Genomic DNA, 16,508 nt, shown 5'->3' on the forward strand with positions numbered 1-16,508 from the left:
TAGAATTCACATTATAAAGGAAAGTCGCTTACAGTGTTAACCTAACACTCGAGAGCCATGCGAAAAACACAACCAAGAAGATGTTCCACTCAATGTGGAAATTAAAAAGAGTGAGACCTTTCTTCCCAAGAACTGTTTTCCGTAACCTGGTAACAATCAATGGTGCTCAGTCATCTGGATTACTGCAACGCACTCTACGCCGGCTGTAAAGAGCAGATAATCAAAAAACTTCAGACAGCCCAGAACACAGCAGCTAGACTTATATTTGGCAAAACAAAATATGAAAGTGCTAAGCCCGTACGAGAAAAATTACACTGGCTCTCACTTAAAGAACGCATCACGTTCAAAATTTGCTCCCTAGTTCACAAAATCATACACGGAGATGCACCAGCCTACATGTCAGACCTGACAGACTTGCCACTCAGGAATGTCAAAAAATCACCCCGCACATTCCTTGATCTGCACTTCCCTAACTGCAAAGGTCTAAAATACAAATTAATGCACATGACAAACTTTACCTACTTGAGCACACAATTTTGGAACGCACTGGCGCGCAACTTAAAAACGACCTACGAACTAACTTCCGCAAACTACTGAAGACCCACTTCTTTAACAAGGCATACCACAAAGACCAACCAACGTGAATATACACAGCTCCTCCACATACATACAGAACTGTCCTACAATATCGGCTTGTTATACTACTAGTATGTTTTTTCATTATCATGTTGCCCAAGATCCTTCTATAACACTATATGTCTACTCATGATGTATTGTAAGCCACATTGAGCTTGCAAAGAGGTGGGAAAATGTGGGATACAAATGCAATAAATAAATAAACAGTAGCAAAAGGGCTGCTACTGTTGTGTACAATGGGAATGCAACAGCGGAAGTGTGTGGGGCAGATAATAGAACAATGGGACCACTTTCCTTTTCTTTTCATGAACTTGTTATTGAAAACTTGCATCTTGCTCTAGTCTTCTGCCATGATCTTTAATGAACGTCAGCTTGTTTCTCTTTTATAATAAACAGCCTTTCCTTTTAACAAAAGGAGGGGAACAGCCATATCCTCACATAATGAGAACCTCTGCCTACCTGTATTGCAACGCGTGCTGCAGGTATGATCTCCTCCACTCGGATAGATGAGCGGTCAGAAACAGAGAGCTGTCTGTAAGAGGACTTCTCTGGTGTGCCGCAAATGGACATCTGCCTGCTGCTCTGACGGCTCACATTGCGGAACGGACGCGAGGACAATGCTTCTACTCCGTCCTTGGTGAGATCGTCATCAAAAGATGTAGGCATAGTTTGGCCCACTAGCAAAAACCTGACAGGAGAAGATAGTTCAGATGAAAAGTTAAGTGTTCTCGAGGATCCAATCATTGACAGATCATCAGTTTGTCTTGAGGCAGAAGTCCTAGGTGGAATCACAAATACCTAAATACAGGGAAAGGAGAAGAGGATGGGATTTGATAAACCATATTTCTGTGGTTACAATCAGAGTGATTTACATATTAAATACAGGTATTATTTTGTATCTGGGGCGTGGAGGGTTAAGTGACTAGCCCAGAGTCGCAAGGAGTTCTGAAGAGGTGCTGAGAAAGAGCCTGCTGAGAGGAGCAAAACGTCACTAGTGTATCTTACCTGCTGGAAATCACATTTGAACATGGAAAAAGTAAACCTGGGAGTTGAATAGGTAATTTCATTCTTTTTTTTGTTAAACTACTCTACTTATTTAGCAAAGTCGATTTAGACAATAGTATAGCTTTCTAAGTCTGTTAGGGTTTTATATAAATAGTATTTTAGAGTCTAGTTTAGTATTTTAGGTTACATTTTAGAGCCTGGCATAACATCAGTTTAGAGCACTGAAATCAGTTGAGGGAAGCCTCTGTTTAGTGTTTAATTTCCTCCTCCCCAAACTACCTTTTCCAGCCACCCCAAGGCAGACCTTTGATTTATAGGCTCTCCAGCCAATTAGGAGGAAGACATTATAGATTTTTTTGGCTCTTTACAAAAAGTGTTGTGCCTGATTTATTTATTTTAGGAAAGGAGAAATTAAGTCTTACTTGATAATTTTCTTTCCCATTAGTCCTTCCCACTATTCCAGAACCTGTGGGATAGCTGTGCCCATTAACCGAGCTGACATCTCTCTCTTGACATCCAGTCCAGCTCCTCAGTATTTACTTAGACCAGAAGTATGGAGACACTCAGAACAAACACAACAACCTTAGCAACTCACTAACCTAACCTAACACTAACCAGATGAGCAAACATGTGAGGACCTCTCATCACTGGACAATTTGTAGTGAAGATATATGTGCTCTTTTACGTGCCAAACAGGATTATTATATCCAACTAGTGGAGGAGTGGCCTAGTGGTTAGGGTGGTGGACTTTGGTCCTGGGGAACTGAGGAACTTAGTTTGATTCCCACTTCAGGCAATGGCAGCTCCTTGTGACTCTGGGCAAGTCACTTAACCCTCCATTGCCCCATGTAAGCCGCATTGAGCCTGCCATGAGTGGGAAAGCGCGTGGTACAAATGTAACAGAAAAACAAAAAACTGACCAACTCTCTTGGCTCTAATCCTCGACTTCTCTTCACCACATTGAACTCTCTCCTCAAGGTGCCCCCTCCCCCAACTCCCCCTTCATTATCTCCTCAGACCCTTGCTGAATTCTTTCACAACAAGGTTCAAAAGATAAACCTTGCTTTCTCTACCTCACCACCTCTCCCTCCACTAGTCCGTTCCCCTCTCTCTCCTTCCCCTCATTCCCTTTCCTCCTTTCCTGAAGTTACTATTGAGGAAACTACACTTCTCCTTTCTTCCTCAAAATGTACCACCTGTTCCTCTGATCCCATTCCCACCCACCTTCTTAATGCCATCTCTCCTGCTCTTATTCCTTTTATCTGTCACATTCTCAACCTCTCGCTTTCCACTGCGACTGTCCCTGCTGCCTTTAAACATGCTGTGGTCACACCTCTCCTTAAGAAGCCTTCACTCGACCCTACTTGTCCCTCTAATTACCGACCCATCTCCCTCCTTCTTTTTCTCTCGAAATTACTTGAGCGTGCTGTTCACCGCCGCTGCCTTGATTTTTTTCCTCACATGCTATTCTTGACCCACTACAATCTGGTTTTCGCCCTCTCCACTCAACCGAAACTGCGCTTACTAAAGTCTCCAATGACCTATTACTGGCTAAATCCAGAGGTCAATATTCCATCCTCATTCATCTTGATCTTTCCGCTGCTTTTGACACTGTCGATCACAGCATACTTCTCGATACCCTGTCCTCACTTGGATTCCAGGGCTCTGTCCTTTCCTGGTTCTCTTCCTACCTCTCCCTCCGCACCTTTAGTGTTCACTCTGGTGGATCCTCTTCTACTTCTATCCCTCTGCCTGTCGGCGTACCTCAGGGTTCTGTTCTTGGTCCCCTCCTCTTTTCTATCTACACTTCTTCCCTTGGTTCATTAATCTCATCCCATGGCTTTTCCTACCATCTCTATGCTGATGACTCCCAAATCTACCTACTCCTGATATCTCACCTTGCATCCAAACCAAAGTTTCAGCGTGCTTGTCTGACATTGCTGTCTGGATGTCTCAACGCCACCTGAAATTAAATATGACCAAAACCGAGCTTCTCATTTCCCCCCCCCCCCCCCCACAAACCCACCTCCCCGCTCCCCCCGTTTTCTATTTCTGTTGATGGCTCTCTCATTCTCCCTGTCTCCTCAGCTCGAAACCTTGGGGTCATCTTTGACTCTTCTCTCTCCTTCTCTGCTCATATCCAGCAGATTGCCAAGACCTGTCGTTTCTTTCTTTACAACATCCGTAAAATCCGCCCCTTTCTTTCCGAGCACTCTACCAAAACCCTCATCACCTCTTGTTTAGACTACTGCAATCTGCTTCTTGCTGGCCTCCCACTTAGTCACCTCTCCCCTCTCCAGTCGGTTCAAAACTCTGCTGCCCGTCTCGTCTTCTGCCAGGGTCGCTTTACTCATACTACCCCTCTCCTCAAGACCCTTCACTGGCTCCCTATCCGTTTTCGCATCCTGTTCAAACTTCTTCTACTAACCTATAAATGTACTCACTCTGCTGCTCCCCAGTATCTCTCCACACTCGTCCTTCCTTACACCCCTTCCCGTGCACTCCGTTCCATGGATAAATCCTTCTTATCTGTTCCCTTCTCCACTACTGCCAACTCCAGACTTCGCGCCTTCTGTCTCGCTGCACCCTACGCCTGGAATAAACTTCCTGAGCCCCTACGTCTTGCCCCATCCTTGGCCACCTTTAAATCTAGACTGAAAGCCCACCTCTTTAACATTGCTTTTGACTCGTAACCACTTGTAACCACTCGCCTCCACCTACCCTCCTCTCTTCCTTCCCGTTCACATTAATTGATTTGATTTGCTTACTTTATTTATTTTTTGTCTATTAGATTGTAAGCTCTATGTTTGTGCAGCGCTGCGTACGCCTTGTAGCGCTATAGAAATGCTAAATAGTAGTAGTAGCAAGCACCATGAAAGGTGACATTCGTTATTTGACCCATTACTTCGCACTGACTAAACATCTCAGAAACCTCGGGTAACTCTCTGGAATAGTGGGAAGGATTAATGGAAAGAAAACTATCAGGTAAGACCTAATTTCTCCTTCCATTAAAAAGCAAATGAACAAACTTTTGAATCTGCTACCACATTTGCTTATTTCCGATCTGAGGAAGAAGGGCAACCTTCGAAAGCTAATCAAGAAATGTATTAAGTTATGTCCAATAAAAAAGGTATCATCTTATTTTCTTTTCCATGATTTTGTTTGATTTCTATAGATAACCTTTAAGAGTGGACTAACACGGCTACCACACCTCTCTCCTTCCATTATGTAGCTTCCTATTATTCCAGAACCTGTGGATGTTTAAAAGCAGTCCCTAGGGCGAGTGGGATCCTGGCGTTGTCGTCCTGAGGACTGAAGCCCCAAAACTGGCTTCCAAGCACACCACAATGTCCACCCTGTAGTACTTGGCAAAGGTATGCAGCGTCAAGCACGTCACAATCTTGTAAATATCCGCCAGAGACAGCAAGGTAGTCTCCGCCCAGGATGTTGCTGTACGCCTCATAGAATGAGCCTGTAAGGCACGAGAAGCTTGCTTCCCCGCAAGAAAATAAGCTGATGCGACAGTCTCCTTCAGCTTTCTAGCAATTGTGGGGTTGGAAGCTATTAGGTCAAGCCTCCGTTTACCAAAATGTGTAGTCTGTCCGAATTGCAAAACTCATTTGCGACTTTCATATATCTAATGAAAACTCTACACACATCGAGAAGTTTCAAGGAAGAATAGTGAGCCTCCTCCTCCTATCTGTGAAAGGATGGAAGCTCCATAGATTGGTTGAGATGAAATACTGGTACCACTTTAGGAAGAAAGGAAGAACTCCACAGAATGGTTGAGATGAAATACTGGTACCACTTTAGGAAGAAAGAAAGAAACCGTGCGCAGGGAATCCCCACCTCTGAAAAAGCAGAGAAAGAGATCCTGACGAGAGAATCTGAAGCTCCAAAGCCCTACATGACGATACAATAGCCACCAATAATGCTGTCTTTAGTGTAAGATCTTTCAAGGTGGTCTTCCGGAGTGGCACAAAAGGAGGCTTCTGAAGAGCCCAAGACTAAATTAAGGTTCCACTCAGGACACGGTGTTTGAAAAGGAAGCCACAAGCGGCCAGCTCCCCATATGAATCGAACAATATTCGGGTGAGCCACAAGAGAAGTCTTCTGTAGTCGGCCCCGAAACAATCCATAATCGCAACCTGAACTTTTAGACAACCCATTGCCAATCCTTTCTGAAGGCCTGCCTGGAGAAATGCTAGGATGTGTGTGATCTGAGCAGAGAAGGAAGAAAGTCTGCGCTCAGAATACAAGCCCTAGAATGTCCTCCATACCACTGCATACGACATGGATGTAAAGCATTTCCGAGACTGAAGTAAGGTAGCAATGACTGAATCAGAATAACTTTTGTCTCACCTGAGCCCTTTCAATGGCCAAGCTGTAAGACCAAAAGGGACACGGATGTTCCCTAAGCACTTTCTTCAGTAAGTCGTGTACCTGCGGAAGATTGAGAGGATCCCCATCCAGTAGTCGAATCAGGTCTGCGTTCCATGGCTTCCGCGACCAATCCGGGCTGTGAGAATTATTCAACCCTGGTGCAATGTGATCCTTTTCAACATGTGGCCTACCATGGGCCAAGAAGAGAAAACATACAGTAGATGTGTCTCTGACCAGGGCTGCAGTAGGGCATCTGAAGAACTTGGGCACTTTGGCATTCCTTTTCATCACCATCAAGTCCAGAAGCAGTCATTCTCCTTTGTCCAAGGAGTGTCTGCTAAGAAAGTCTGCCTCCACATTCCAGGACCAGAGATATAAGTTGCTGATAAGCAGAGAAGATTTTTCTCTGCCCAACTCATAAGGGCCACCTCCACATAATCGGACGGCTGTGGGTCCCACCTTGCTTGTTGATAAAAGCCACCACCATCGCATTGTTGGCGAAAACTCAGACCGGGGTGCCTGCCAGAAAGGGAGGTAAGTCAAGTAAGGCAGTGGTTCCCAAACCTGGTCCTGGAGGCACCCTAGCCAGTCAGGATTTCAGGATATCCACAATGAATATTCATGAGAGAGATCTAAATGCAGAAGAGGCAGTGCATGCAAATACTTGGGTGCATAGTGAGAGGAATGGCCAGTAGGAAAAAGGAGGCGATGATGCCCCTGTATAAGACTCTGGTGAGCTCTCATTTAGAATATTGTGTACAATTCTGGGGACAGCACCTTCAAAAAGATATAAACAGGATGGAGTTGGTCCACAGGGCTCCTACTAAAATGGTCACTGGTCTTCATCAAAAGGTGTATAAGGACAGACTTAAAGAGCTCAATACATATACTTTGGAAGAAAGACAGGAGAGGGGAGAAATGGCAAGAGACATTTAAATACCTACTCGGCATAAAAGTTTATAGTTTATTGAGAAATACTATACCGCTAAAACGTGAACAAAACAGAGCTAGGTGGTGTACAGAAAGGAACTCCAATATATTGACAGGACAGGCTTAATCACACAAAGTAAGGTAAGCAGAAACGGGGATTAAACAGGGTAAAGAATCAGATAGAGAAGAAGAAGGGAACAATAGGGGTAGTAGCAGGACTTGTGTCAAACAGACCAAGGCATCGGCCAGGAGTGTCATAGGCTTGATTAAACAGCCAGATTTTGAGGTCCGATTTAAAACTCCTGTAAGACAGATTACCATGTAGGGTCAAGGAGAGGCTATTCCAATTACAAGGCGACAGGAAATAAAAAGCAGTGCCGCATAGATTTCAGATGGGATGAGTTTGGGTTAGGCAAAACGAGGCCTTGGGCATTAATGGAGCGGAGAGTCCAGTCAGGACAGTAGGGAATCGCAACAGCAGATAAGTATTCCATGACGCCATAACGGAAAGCTTTAAAGTAGATAATTCTTCGTTCAACTTGTAACCAATGGTGGTCTTTCAGTAAATGTGTAATATGGATCAGAGTGGTGGATGCGGCAGAGAAGCCTAATGGCAGTGTTCTGAAGATTTTGGAGTTAAAAAAAAAATAAATTAAACCCAGTTCCCTTGGCTCTCAGGCTGACCAAACACCAGAGGTTAAGGTTAATTTCAAGAAGCTCCTAACATGTGACTTCTCCATGTTAATGGATGACACATTTCCCTTAAAAAGAGTGAAAGGAGTTCTGGCAGGAAGAAAATGGTTGTCATCTTTTTTTTTTTTTTAAATATTCCACAATAAGATAAAAGACAGTAACAAATTTACATCATATTTTGTTTCTTGTATACTGCAATTATCTCTTTTGAGTTCTCTGTGGGGTACATTTCAAGAGCTCAGCATACCTAGGAAATACTGTTCAATTTAAATCAAGTTAAGCAAGGCAAATTAAGTTAAACAAGGTACCACAAATCAGTGAAACAAAAACGTTTTAAATTGCTTTGTGTTCTAATCTCATTTGTCAAAGCGTTCCAGATTAGATCCAACTGGTAAGGTAAGGAAGACGTAAACATTATTTTAAGGTTAACACCCCTTAAGTCAGGAAAGTGCAGCATCATTTAATTTTGTACAGAAAGATTGCTACAGCTAGATATCAATTGTATTAAATTATACATATACAGGGGTGCTTTTCCATAAAAGATTTTAAAAATCATCCAACTGTACCCTCGCTTGCACTGGTAACTAGTGTGATTGACAAAGAGGATACTTCTACAATCTCATGGGATGATTTTCCATACGGTTCTTTCTGAAAACATATTGCCTTGCTTACAGACTGAAGGAAAGGCAATGGAGAAAGGAATGGAGAATAAATTGCCAAAAAGACAAATGCATACCTTGCAAGCTGCAGACAGATGGAATAAACTCCTTGTCTTGTTTCATAATCCACTTCTGATGGGATGGAATCTCTCTGCATGACATTCACCACCAAACTGTTGGGGTAAATAAATGTAGGTAAAATAAACGGTAGTTAAAATCATTACAATCCACTATGCCTCTTCTGATTGCAACTTCAGAGTCATTCATGGATATTGACAGTTTAAACATTTTTTGAAAGCTCTTTCTACTGGCAGCACTGCTGAGCGGATTCATCAGAACTCCCTACAACCACCCTGCCAATCAAGGGGAATCCTCAGCTAGATAGCCTTGAAAAGCCCAGAATCATCTGCAAAGAATAGCTCTGTGTATGTAGTGTGCTGTAAGAATATCCTCAATTTCATTAAGAAATACAAAAGCTCAGAGAACAGTATGAAAGGCCTGCAACCTTAAACACAAAACAAATGAGAACATGAAGACAGGTGGAGGATGGGCCCCCCAACTGTACTTTATCTTGTATTCTCTTAAGTCATGAATAATGAACTCCATCCAAAAGTATAAATGCTGCTACAAGGTCTCTTGCTCAGTCAAATCTATTAGCATCCATCTTCTCTAGCTAAAAAGTTTATAACAAGATATACCAATTATAGGTAGTTTCATGCATGCCAACGTGAAATTTGCTCTTATCCGTTAAATTTCCTTTGAGTCCTGCTAGACCAGTCCACATCAATGAGTTATATCCCCTAACTAGCAGATGGAGGGAGAGGGGAAAAAAACCCCCAGACAAGCTCTGGTGATATAACATCAGGATTTATATTCTGTCATTACTTTCACAGTTCTAAGTGGATCACAAACTGAAAGAAGCCAGAGCAGTACCTGGGGTTTACATAATTTACAAGAAAAACAGTAATCTATAATAAAAATATAAAAACTACAATGATGCATGCAATGCAAGTCTCTGTTTAACACGTTATCTATGAAATAGAATAGTTATACCACCAGTATAATATAGCAGGTCAGAACTTCACCAGGAAGCCACAAATGGAACAGCAACATGCAACTATGCACCTCACATTGTCTTCTGTGTGTGTGAGAGAGAGAGAGAAAGAGAGAGAGAGAGAAAGAGAGAGAGAAGGTGGACTGGTTTAGAAGGACTCAAGGAAAAGGAAATTAACCGGTAACAACAAATTTCACCTTCCTTATCATCTAGCTAAACCAGTCCACACTGGGATGCACCTAAGCTCATCCAACAGGGAGCTGTGAAAGACAAAGATGAAATTGCTTTTCTGACTCACAAAATCCAATCTGTAATGCTTCACAAAAGGGTCACATTGCTCCACAGCAAGTCCTCGGGGGAGACGGCCCGAGCCTCCACCCAGCAAGTGGCTTGGGCCCTAGTCAAGTGGGTCCTCAGACCCACAGGCACCACTTTATTATGCATACAGTTTCATTATCTGCCTTGATCCAGCAGACAACGGATGCCTTTGACCATGACTCCCCTTTCTGCAGACCAAACACAAACAGGTGGTCAGAATTTCTGAACTTATTGGTCATTGCTAAATATTTCATCAGCACTCTGCAGCCATCTAGACTGCAGAGCTAGACCTCTGCTCCCCCCCATGGACCCATCCAAAGGGGGAAGGGAGGCAACCTGATTAAGATAAAAGAGCAAAACCACTTTGGGTAGTAATAAAGGAACCATGTGGAAGGAGATAGCATCCTCTATGAAGGACAACTAAGAATCCCAACACGAAAGCACATGGAGTTCAGAAATGAAATGGGGTGACCAGATAGTCACCAGAAAGGCTGTCTTCAAGGAAAGATCTTTCAGAGATGCCAGCCTGAGAGGCTCAAAAAGAGGACCAGCCAGAGCCCTCAAAAACAGATAAAAAAGAACTTCTATTCTGCTACTTGGCCAAAGGCTTAGTGCGGATTACAAAAGAAACTAATAATCTTCAAATAGTACATTAAATGAGATTTTAAAACTAACATAATACACAAATCAAACCATCAGAAATTTCTTTAAGCAAGTTTTTAATTATTTGTGGAATTTTAAGTAGAAAGAGTCTTGTCTAATCACCACAGGAAAAGAGTTCCAATGTATAACTGCCAAATAGGAAAAAGCAGCAGTTAAAAAAAATGTTGATAGTGCATCTTTTTACTGAAGGAAAAAGCAAAAGAGAATCATTCCTAACCCAAGAACATTTAGGTAAAAACTGTGGTAAATAACTAGGAGCACTGTTATGTAAAATTCTAAAAACAAGGTCAAAAGTTTAAATAGGCAGTGTGCACAAATAGGGGAGACAGTGAAGTTTTATCAAACGAGAAGAAAGACTCACTGGGGCAAAACAAGGTCCGAAGATGCTTGACTCCTCGCAAAAACCAGACCACTTCAGGCAATGACAACGAGGATTCCAATCCCTCTCCCCCAATGTCCTCCAAAAAGGTCAGAGCCACCACCTGAACCTTAAGAGAATTTGGAGCAAGGCCCTGATCAAAACTGTCCTGCAGACAGGAAAGAATGGAGATATCTACCTTCCATGGAGATGACAACATCTGAATACACCAAGCCTTGAACGTCTGCCAGACCATCGCACATAAGTCAAGGAGATCCAGACTTCCCTTGCGTGAAGGAAGGTTTCCACTATCTGCACAACGTAGTCCTTGCATCTCAAGCATTGCCTCTCAAGAGCAATGCAGTAAAAAGCAGAAGGGATCTGGGTGCTCCAAGATAACTGGTCTCTGACAGAGGGGCACCCTGCCCCTTGGGTAGTGCCAGGGAGGCCCCTACTACTCCATTTGGATATGAATCGCTTATACTGACCCATCAGCCAATCCAGTGCTACTAGGGTAATTAAATGAGGGTGCCCTGCCCACCAAAGGACAAGGAGGAAACAAGTACAAGAGCATGTTGTTGGGCTAAATCTGCACTCAGCCCGTACTGAAAAACCAAAGGAAATTTGCATTGTTGGTAAGCCAGGTTGAACTCCGTCCTACCCCAGTAATCCATCAGCCAGAATGTCATCTCTCCATTCACCCCACTGGGTCTAGGTCCCAGCTACTGAAGAAGTCTGTCTGCATGTTGTCCACGCCTGCGATGTGCTTTGCTAATAGAGCTGCCAGATGGTGCTCTGTCCATCTGCATAACCAACAAATCTCCAAAGCCGCTGCTGTGCTTCTGATACCACCTTGCTTGTCAACATATGCCACCATCGTCACATTGTCTAAAAACATCTACACCGTCTTCCTCTGAAGAAAGGGGAGTAAACCCTGCAGTGCCAGGTGAATTACCCTGGCCTCCAGGTGACTGATGGATCAGGAGGCTTCCTCTGCTGCTTATGTGTCCTGCAGGGTATGAGACCAATAATGGCTCATATCTGTGGTGACCACCGTCCAATTTGGAACCTCCAGAGGAGATAGCAGGCAGTTGGAAATGGACATCAAACACTTGGAACCTCGGGCTCAAGCAGGAAAGGAGGGCTTGCTGAAGTGGACACACACATGTGGGTCTATGCCCAAAGAGCCACCCTGAAGGTGGCCACCATCAGGCCCAGAAGCTGAAGGTAATCCCATGCTCTGGGAGTCAGTTGGACACAAATGTCTGTTCGGTTACTCACTCCGGGGTTAGAAAGATGTGCTTCTTTTGGATAAAGATGCACAGCCACTCCAAGTCCTGGGTTGGCTCAATGTGGCTCCTTCGTGAAGTTGATGACCAAGCTGAAATCCTGCAGGACATGGACCATACAGGAGAAAATCACCATCCACGAGGCCTCTGCTGAGTCTGCCCGAATGAGCTAGTCATCCAAGTAGATGTGCACTCATACTTCCTTCCTTGAAGAACAAGTTGGCAACCACTACCATGGCCTTGGAAAAGGACTGGAGCATCGTAGCCAGCCCTAAAGAAGTTCATCTTTGGCAGAACAAAGAAAGAACTAATCCAACTCTTCTTGGAGAGTGGATAAAGCCTGCAAATGAACTTACAACCACACAGACCTGATCCCAGTTCTCCCACTCCTTCATGACCATCTCGGAGAGGCCCAGTGAAAAGGAAAGAACAGCTGTCCGGCAGTAGCCCACAAGAATGGGATGCCCCCACTGAAAGACCACTGCCACAGGATTGATCAGCACAAGAGCTCCTCCTGATGGAATAGCTGAACCACCAGAGCACCACCCTTGTCCCCCAGAAAGAGCTCATCCAACTTGAGCAAGACAGAACTTGCTGGAGACACAGGACCCAACCTGTTGTCCTCACAACCCAGGTCCCTGCAAGGGGAGTGTGCCAAGAGTTCATCCTATTCACCAGAACAACTTATTTAATACAAAAAAATTTTGAAAGGGAAAAAGCCTCAGTGCCCTCACCTCCACCTGTTGCAAAAAGCTTACAGGTTGAAAAGGATTTCAAAAAGGCTAAACACTCATCATAGGCATAAAAAAAAACATTTCAATCTTGCTTTTTGGGATATTGCAGCTCATATTAAGGGTATTCCCCAATTAATTAGCGGGGCAGGATATCGAGAATGTGCATATAGAATTGTTCACAGAGCCTATTTTTCACAGGTCCAGCTATTTCGGGCGGGGGGAATTGAAACACCTACCTGCCCGAAGTGTAAAGCTGCTGATAATTCTCTATACCATGGGCTCTGGGAATGTCCAGTTATAAGATGTTTTTGGAGGAGGGTGACAGCTTTCCTCTCCCTTTTGACGTCAAGCCATGTTCAGGGGACACCTATTCAAGTGGTGCTTGATTGCCCGGGTTCCTTTGGGAGGCTCAGAGCAGGAGAGGTGCTGTTGTGCCGTAACCTATGTTTGATTGCGAGAAAATGTATAATACAACAGTGGACTTCATTGGATGCACCAGAATTCTGGCATTGGCGTAACCAAATACATCAAGTACTTACATGGGAAGCACAAGAGGTTAGAGGATCATTTAAACGTAAAACCCGATTTTTGAAGCTCTGGAATCCTTACTTAGCCAAGTTATCACATCAGGGGAGAAGCCTAATCCTTAACAAATTATGAATATAGGGGGTAAAGGTTTTGATGTTTATGTAGAGAATCTATATGAGATAAAAGTGGGGGGGAGGGGAGGGGGATATAGGGAAAATTTAAGAAGGTTCAAAAATATGAGAATGGATCTGGACGATGAGTTGTTGTATAACTTGAAGATATGAATGTATATACTTGCTGAAGATTGTAATTCTGAGTTGTTTATTTTTTGATCTCAATAAAAAAAGTTGAAATAAAAAAAAAAAAAAACATTTCAAAAGGATTATTTAAAGCTTCACTTGTATGCAATTTCTGGATCAACAAACTTAAATGTGACAAAAGGAAAAAAGTCTAACAACGTAGCTTTCAAAGAACAGAGTGCTCTTTTACTTTAATTTATCACACTGAATGTGGCCAAAGTTTCGCTGTAAAGCTGTATCAAGGCATGACTAAACTTCAGTATTTTTCAGGCACAAATATTTTCCATGTAACGACTCGTGTGACACTGAAAATATTTGTGACTGAAAAACGCTGAAGTTTAGTCATGCCTTCATAGAGCTTTACAGCAAAACTTTGGCCTTTTGAAAGGGTTTTTTAATGCCTATGATGAATTTAGCCTTGTGAAAATCCTTTTCACCCTGTAAGCTTTTTGCAATGAGAGGAGGTGAGAGCACAGAGGCTTTTTCCCTTTCAAGATTTTCTGTACTCCATAAGTTGTTCTGAAGCTTGGGAAAGTACGTTAGCTAAATATACGGGGGAGTACCTTTGAGAATTAGTGTGTTAATCTGACTCTCTAATCCTTTTTTTTTTTTTTGTTTTGATTGAATTATACCAGAATCTGTTTTTTTTCTACCTGCATCTGTTGTTTGGGTATATAACCTATTGGTGTGAGGTGATGCAGCTGGATAAGAAATATAAAAATTATTGGTAAATTAGCATACAATGAATCATAATAAGGTGTTACCATGACACTAAGAGGTCCTTCTACAATGCTACGGTAAGCACTAACACATACTTACCTCAGCAAAAAACGGTGTACTGCAGGGTGTGCCAAGATATTCTGTGGTAGTTTTGGGATGCACGTCTGCTACTCACACACTAAAAAATACTCTTTTTTTTGTGTGCAGGGGGTGTGTCTGGGGCAGAGGTCTGACGTGCTCTGTGCTAATCAATTAGTGCAGCTATATTGCCAAAATGTGGGAGTTAGGACTGAAAGACCAGCATCAGACTGGCCAGCTCTATTGTATCTACTGTCATAATAACAGCACTTGGACACACTTTCCATTTTTAGGTTCTGAAAGCTATTTTGGTTTTAGTGTCATGCTTATGCAGACATAAGGAAACTCAACCCTTGTTACTATAGGTTTTTTACTATTTGCCTATGAATACTTTGCTGGTACTAGGATAAAACATTCCTGTGACAAGAAAAGAGTAGGTACAGGTCAGCAAAGTTTTGTCGGCAAATGTGCCAAAGAATTGTGGAAATCTGAATAGAAGTTAATGTACAGAGATGGAGGGGGCTGCTGGGGGGGGGGGGGGGGGGGGGGGAGGGGAAATAGGTCTAATATATAGGTGCATTTTTCATCATATTCCAGCTCCATACATGATTAACCTTCAAATGAAATGCCCCTTTCTCATCCATTTTCTCTCCTCATTCAAATAACATTTCTGCTCCCTAATAAGCCCCATTAAACTGCACCATGCATTAACACCCTACTGGATTAATGATATGTCATAAATGACGTTTTAAAGCATGCACAGGTTTACTGTATGTGGAACACACATCTACATAAAAAGCCAGACTACAACTCTAACCTCAAGCCTCCAGCCTTGAGAAAGTTTTCACAGAAGGACTTGGCACAATTCCTTGCCATTTCATCATCAGCAGTTGGCATAAGTTTGGAGCTCAGAACCTGTGGAATACAAAATGACTTGTAAGGCAGAGAAAATGAAAAAAACCTTATTATCTGTAATCGTGGATCTCTAACCAACCTACATGTGCAGCTGAAAGCAAAAATGATGTCTTATCTGATAATTTTATTTCCTTTAGTCACAGCCAATAAATCCAGGAAGTGATGGGTTATGTCTGTCTACCAGCAGGTGGAGACAAAGAGCACAACAGAACTCTGACTTATAGGACAGTGAGGCTCCTGGTGCACCAGTTATACAAAGCAGAATGCAACATTATATTAGCCACAAGAAACTTCTCCTTCCTCATACTGAACAAAGAAATGAACAACAATATCAACAACTTCAAGAAGTGCAGAAACCGTAACCTGAAACAAACCAGAATAGAGAAACAAATGAAAGAAGACAGGGTGGGATTCTGGATTCATATGCTGTGACTAAAGAAAATAAAATTATCAGGGAAGACTTAGTTTTTCCATCCTTGTCATCAGCATTATATGAATCCAGGAACTACCAGAGCAGAGTATAAGTAGGAAGGAAAGCAGAAACAGTGGCCGCGGGTAACAATACGATGACTCAAAAGACGCTTCCGATCAAGCCGCAACATCCACCCAGTAATACTTGGAAAAAGAATGCAAAGAAGATCAGGAAGGTGATCTACAGATTTCCAATAGAGAAAATGTGTGCGACTCCACCCAAAGAAGTGGAAATGCTTCTGGTTGAGCGGGCTTTCAGCATCAAAGGAGATGGCATACCAGAAAGGTAATCTGAAGATATGGCTTCTCTTATCGATCAAGCAATGGTATCCTTAGAAGCTGCTTTTGTTATTATGGCCGCCAAACAGAACAAAAAGGTGGCCAGACTGTCAGAAATCATTAGTGATCTCTTAATAGCAAATCAAAATATGGCGCACATCATTGGCTCCCTATCCATTTCCGCATACAGTTCAATCTCCTCTTATTGACTTAGAAGTACATTCACTCTGCAGCTCCTCAGCACCTCTCCACTCTTATCTCTCCCTACACTCCTCCCTGGGAACTCTGTTCATTGGGTAAATCTCTCTTGTCTGTACACTTCTCCTCCACTGCCAACTCCAGACTCAATTCCTTTTATCTTGCTGCACCAGATGCCTGGAATAGACTCCCTGAGTTAGTACATCAAGCTCCATCTCTGGCAGTCTTCAAATCTAGGCTAAAAGCTCACCTTTTTGAGGCTGCTTTTAACTAATCCCTATTCACTTATTCAGTATCC

The 16,508-nt window shown here is 42.9% G+C and overlaps 1 protein-coding gene across 1 annotated transcript in view; it reads right to left on the reverse strand.

Moving 5' to 3' along the window:
• USP24 (ubiquitin specific peptidase 24) overlaps positions 1-16,508 on the reverse strand; it is a 357,333-nt gene that overhangs the window by 126,855 nt on the left and 213,970 nt on the right. Inside the window, 3 exon segments of the mRNA XM_030207144.1 lie at positions 1,096-1,324; positions 8,384-8,479; positions 15,165-15,262. Coding sequence (XP_030063004.1) covers positions 1,096-1,324; positions 8,384-8,479; positions 15,165-15,262 — 423 coding nt within the window.

This window comes from Microcaecilia unicolor, chromosome 6, assembly GCF_901765095.1.
Source record: "Microcaecilia unicolor chromosome 6, aMicUni1.1, whole genome shotgun sequence".
NCBI classification, from domain to species: Eukaryota; Metazoa; Chordata; class Amphibia; order Gymnophiona; family Siphonopidae; genus Microcaecilia; species Microcaecilia unicolor.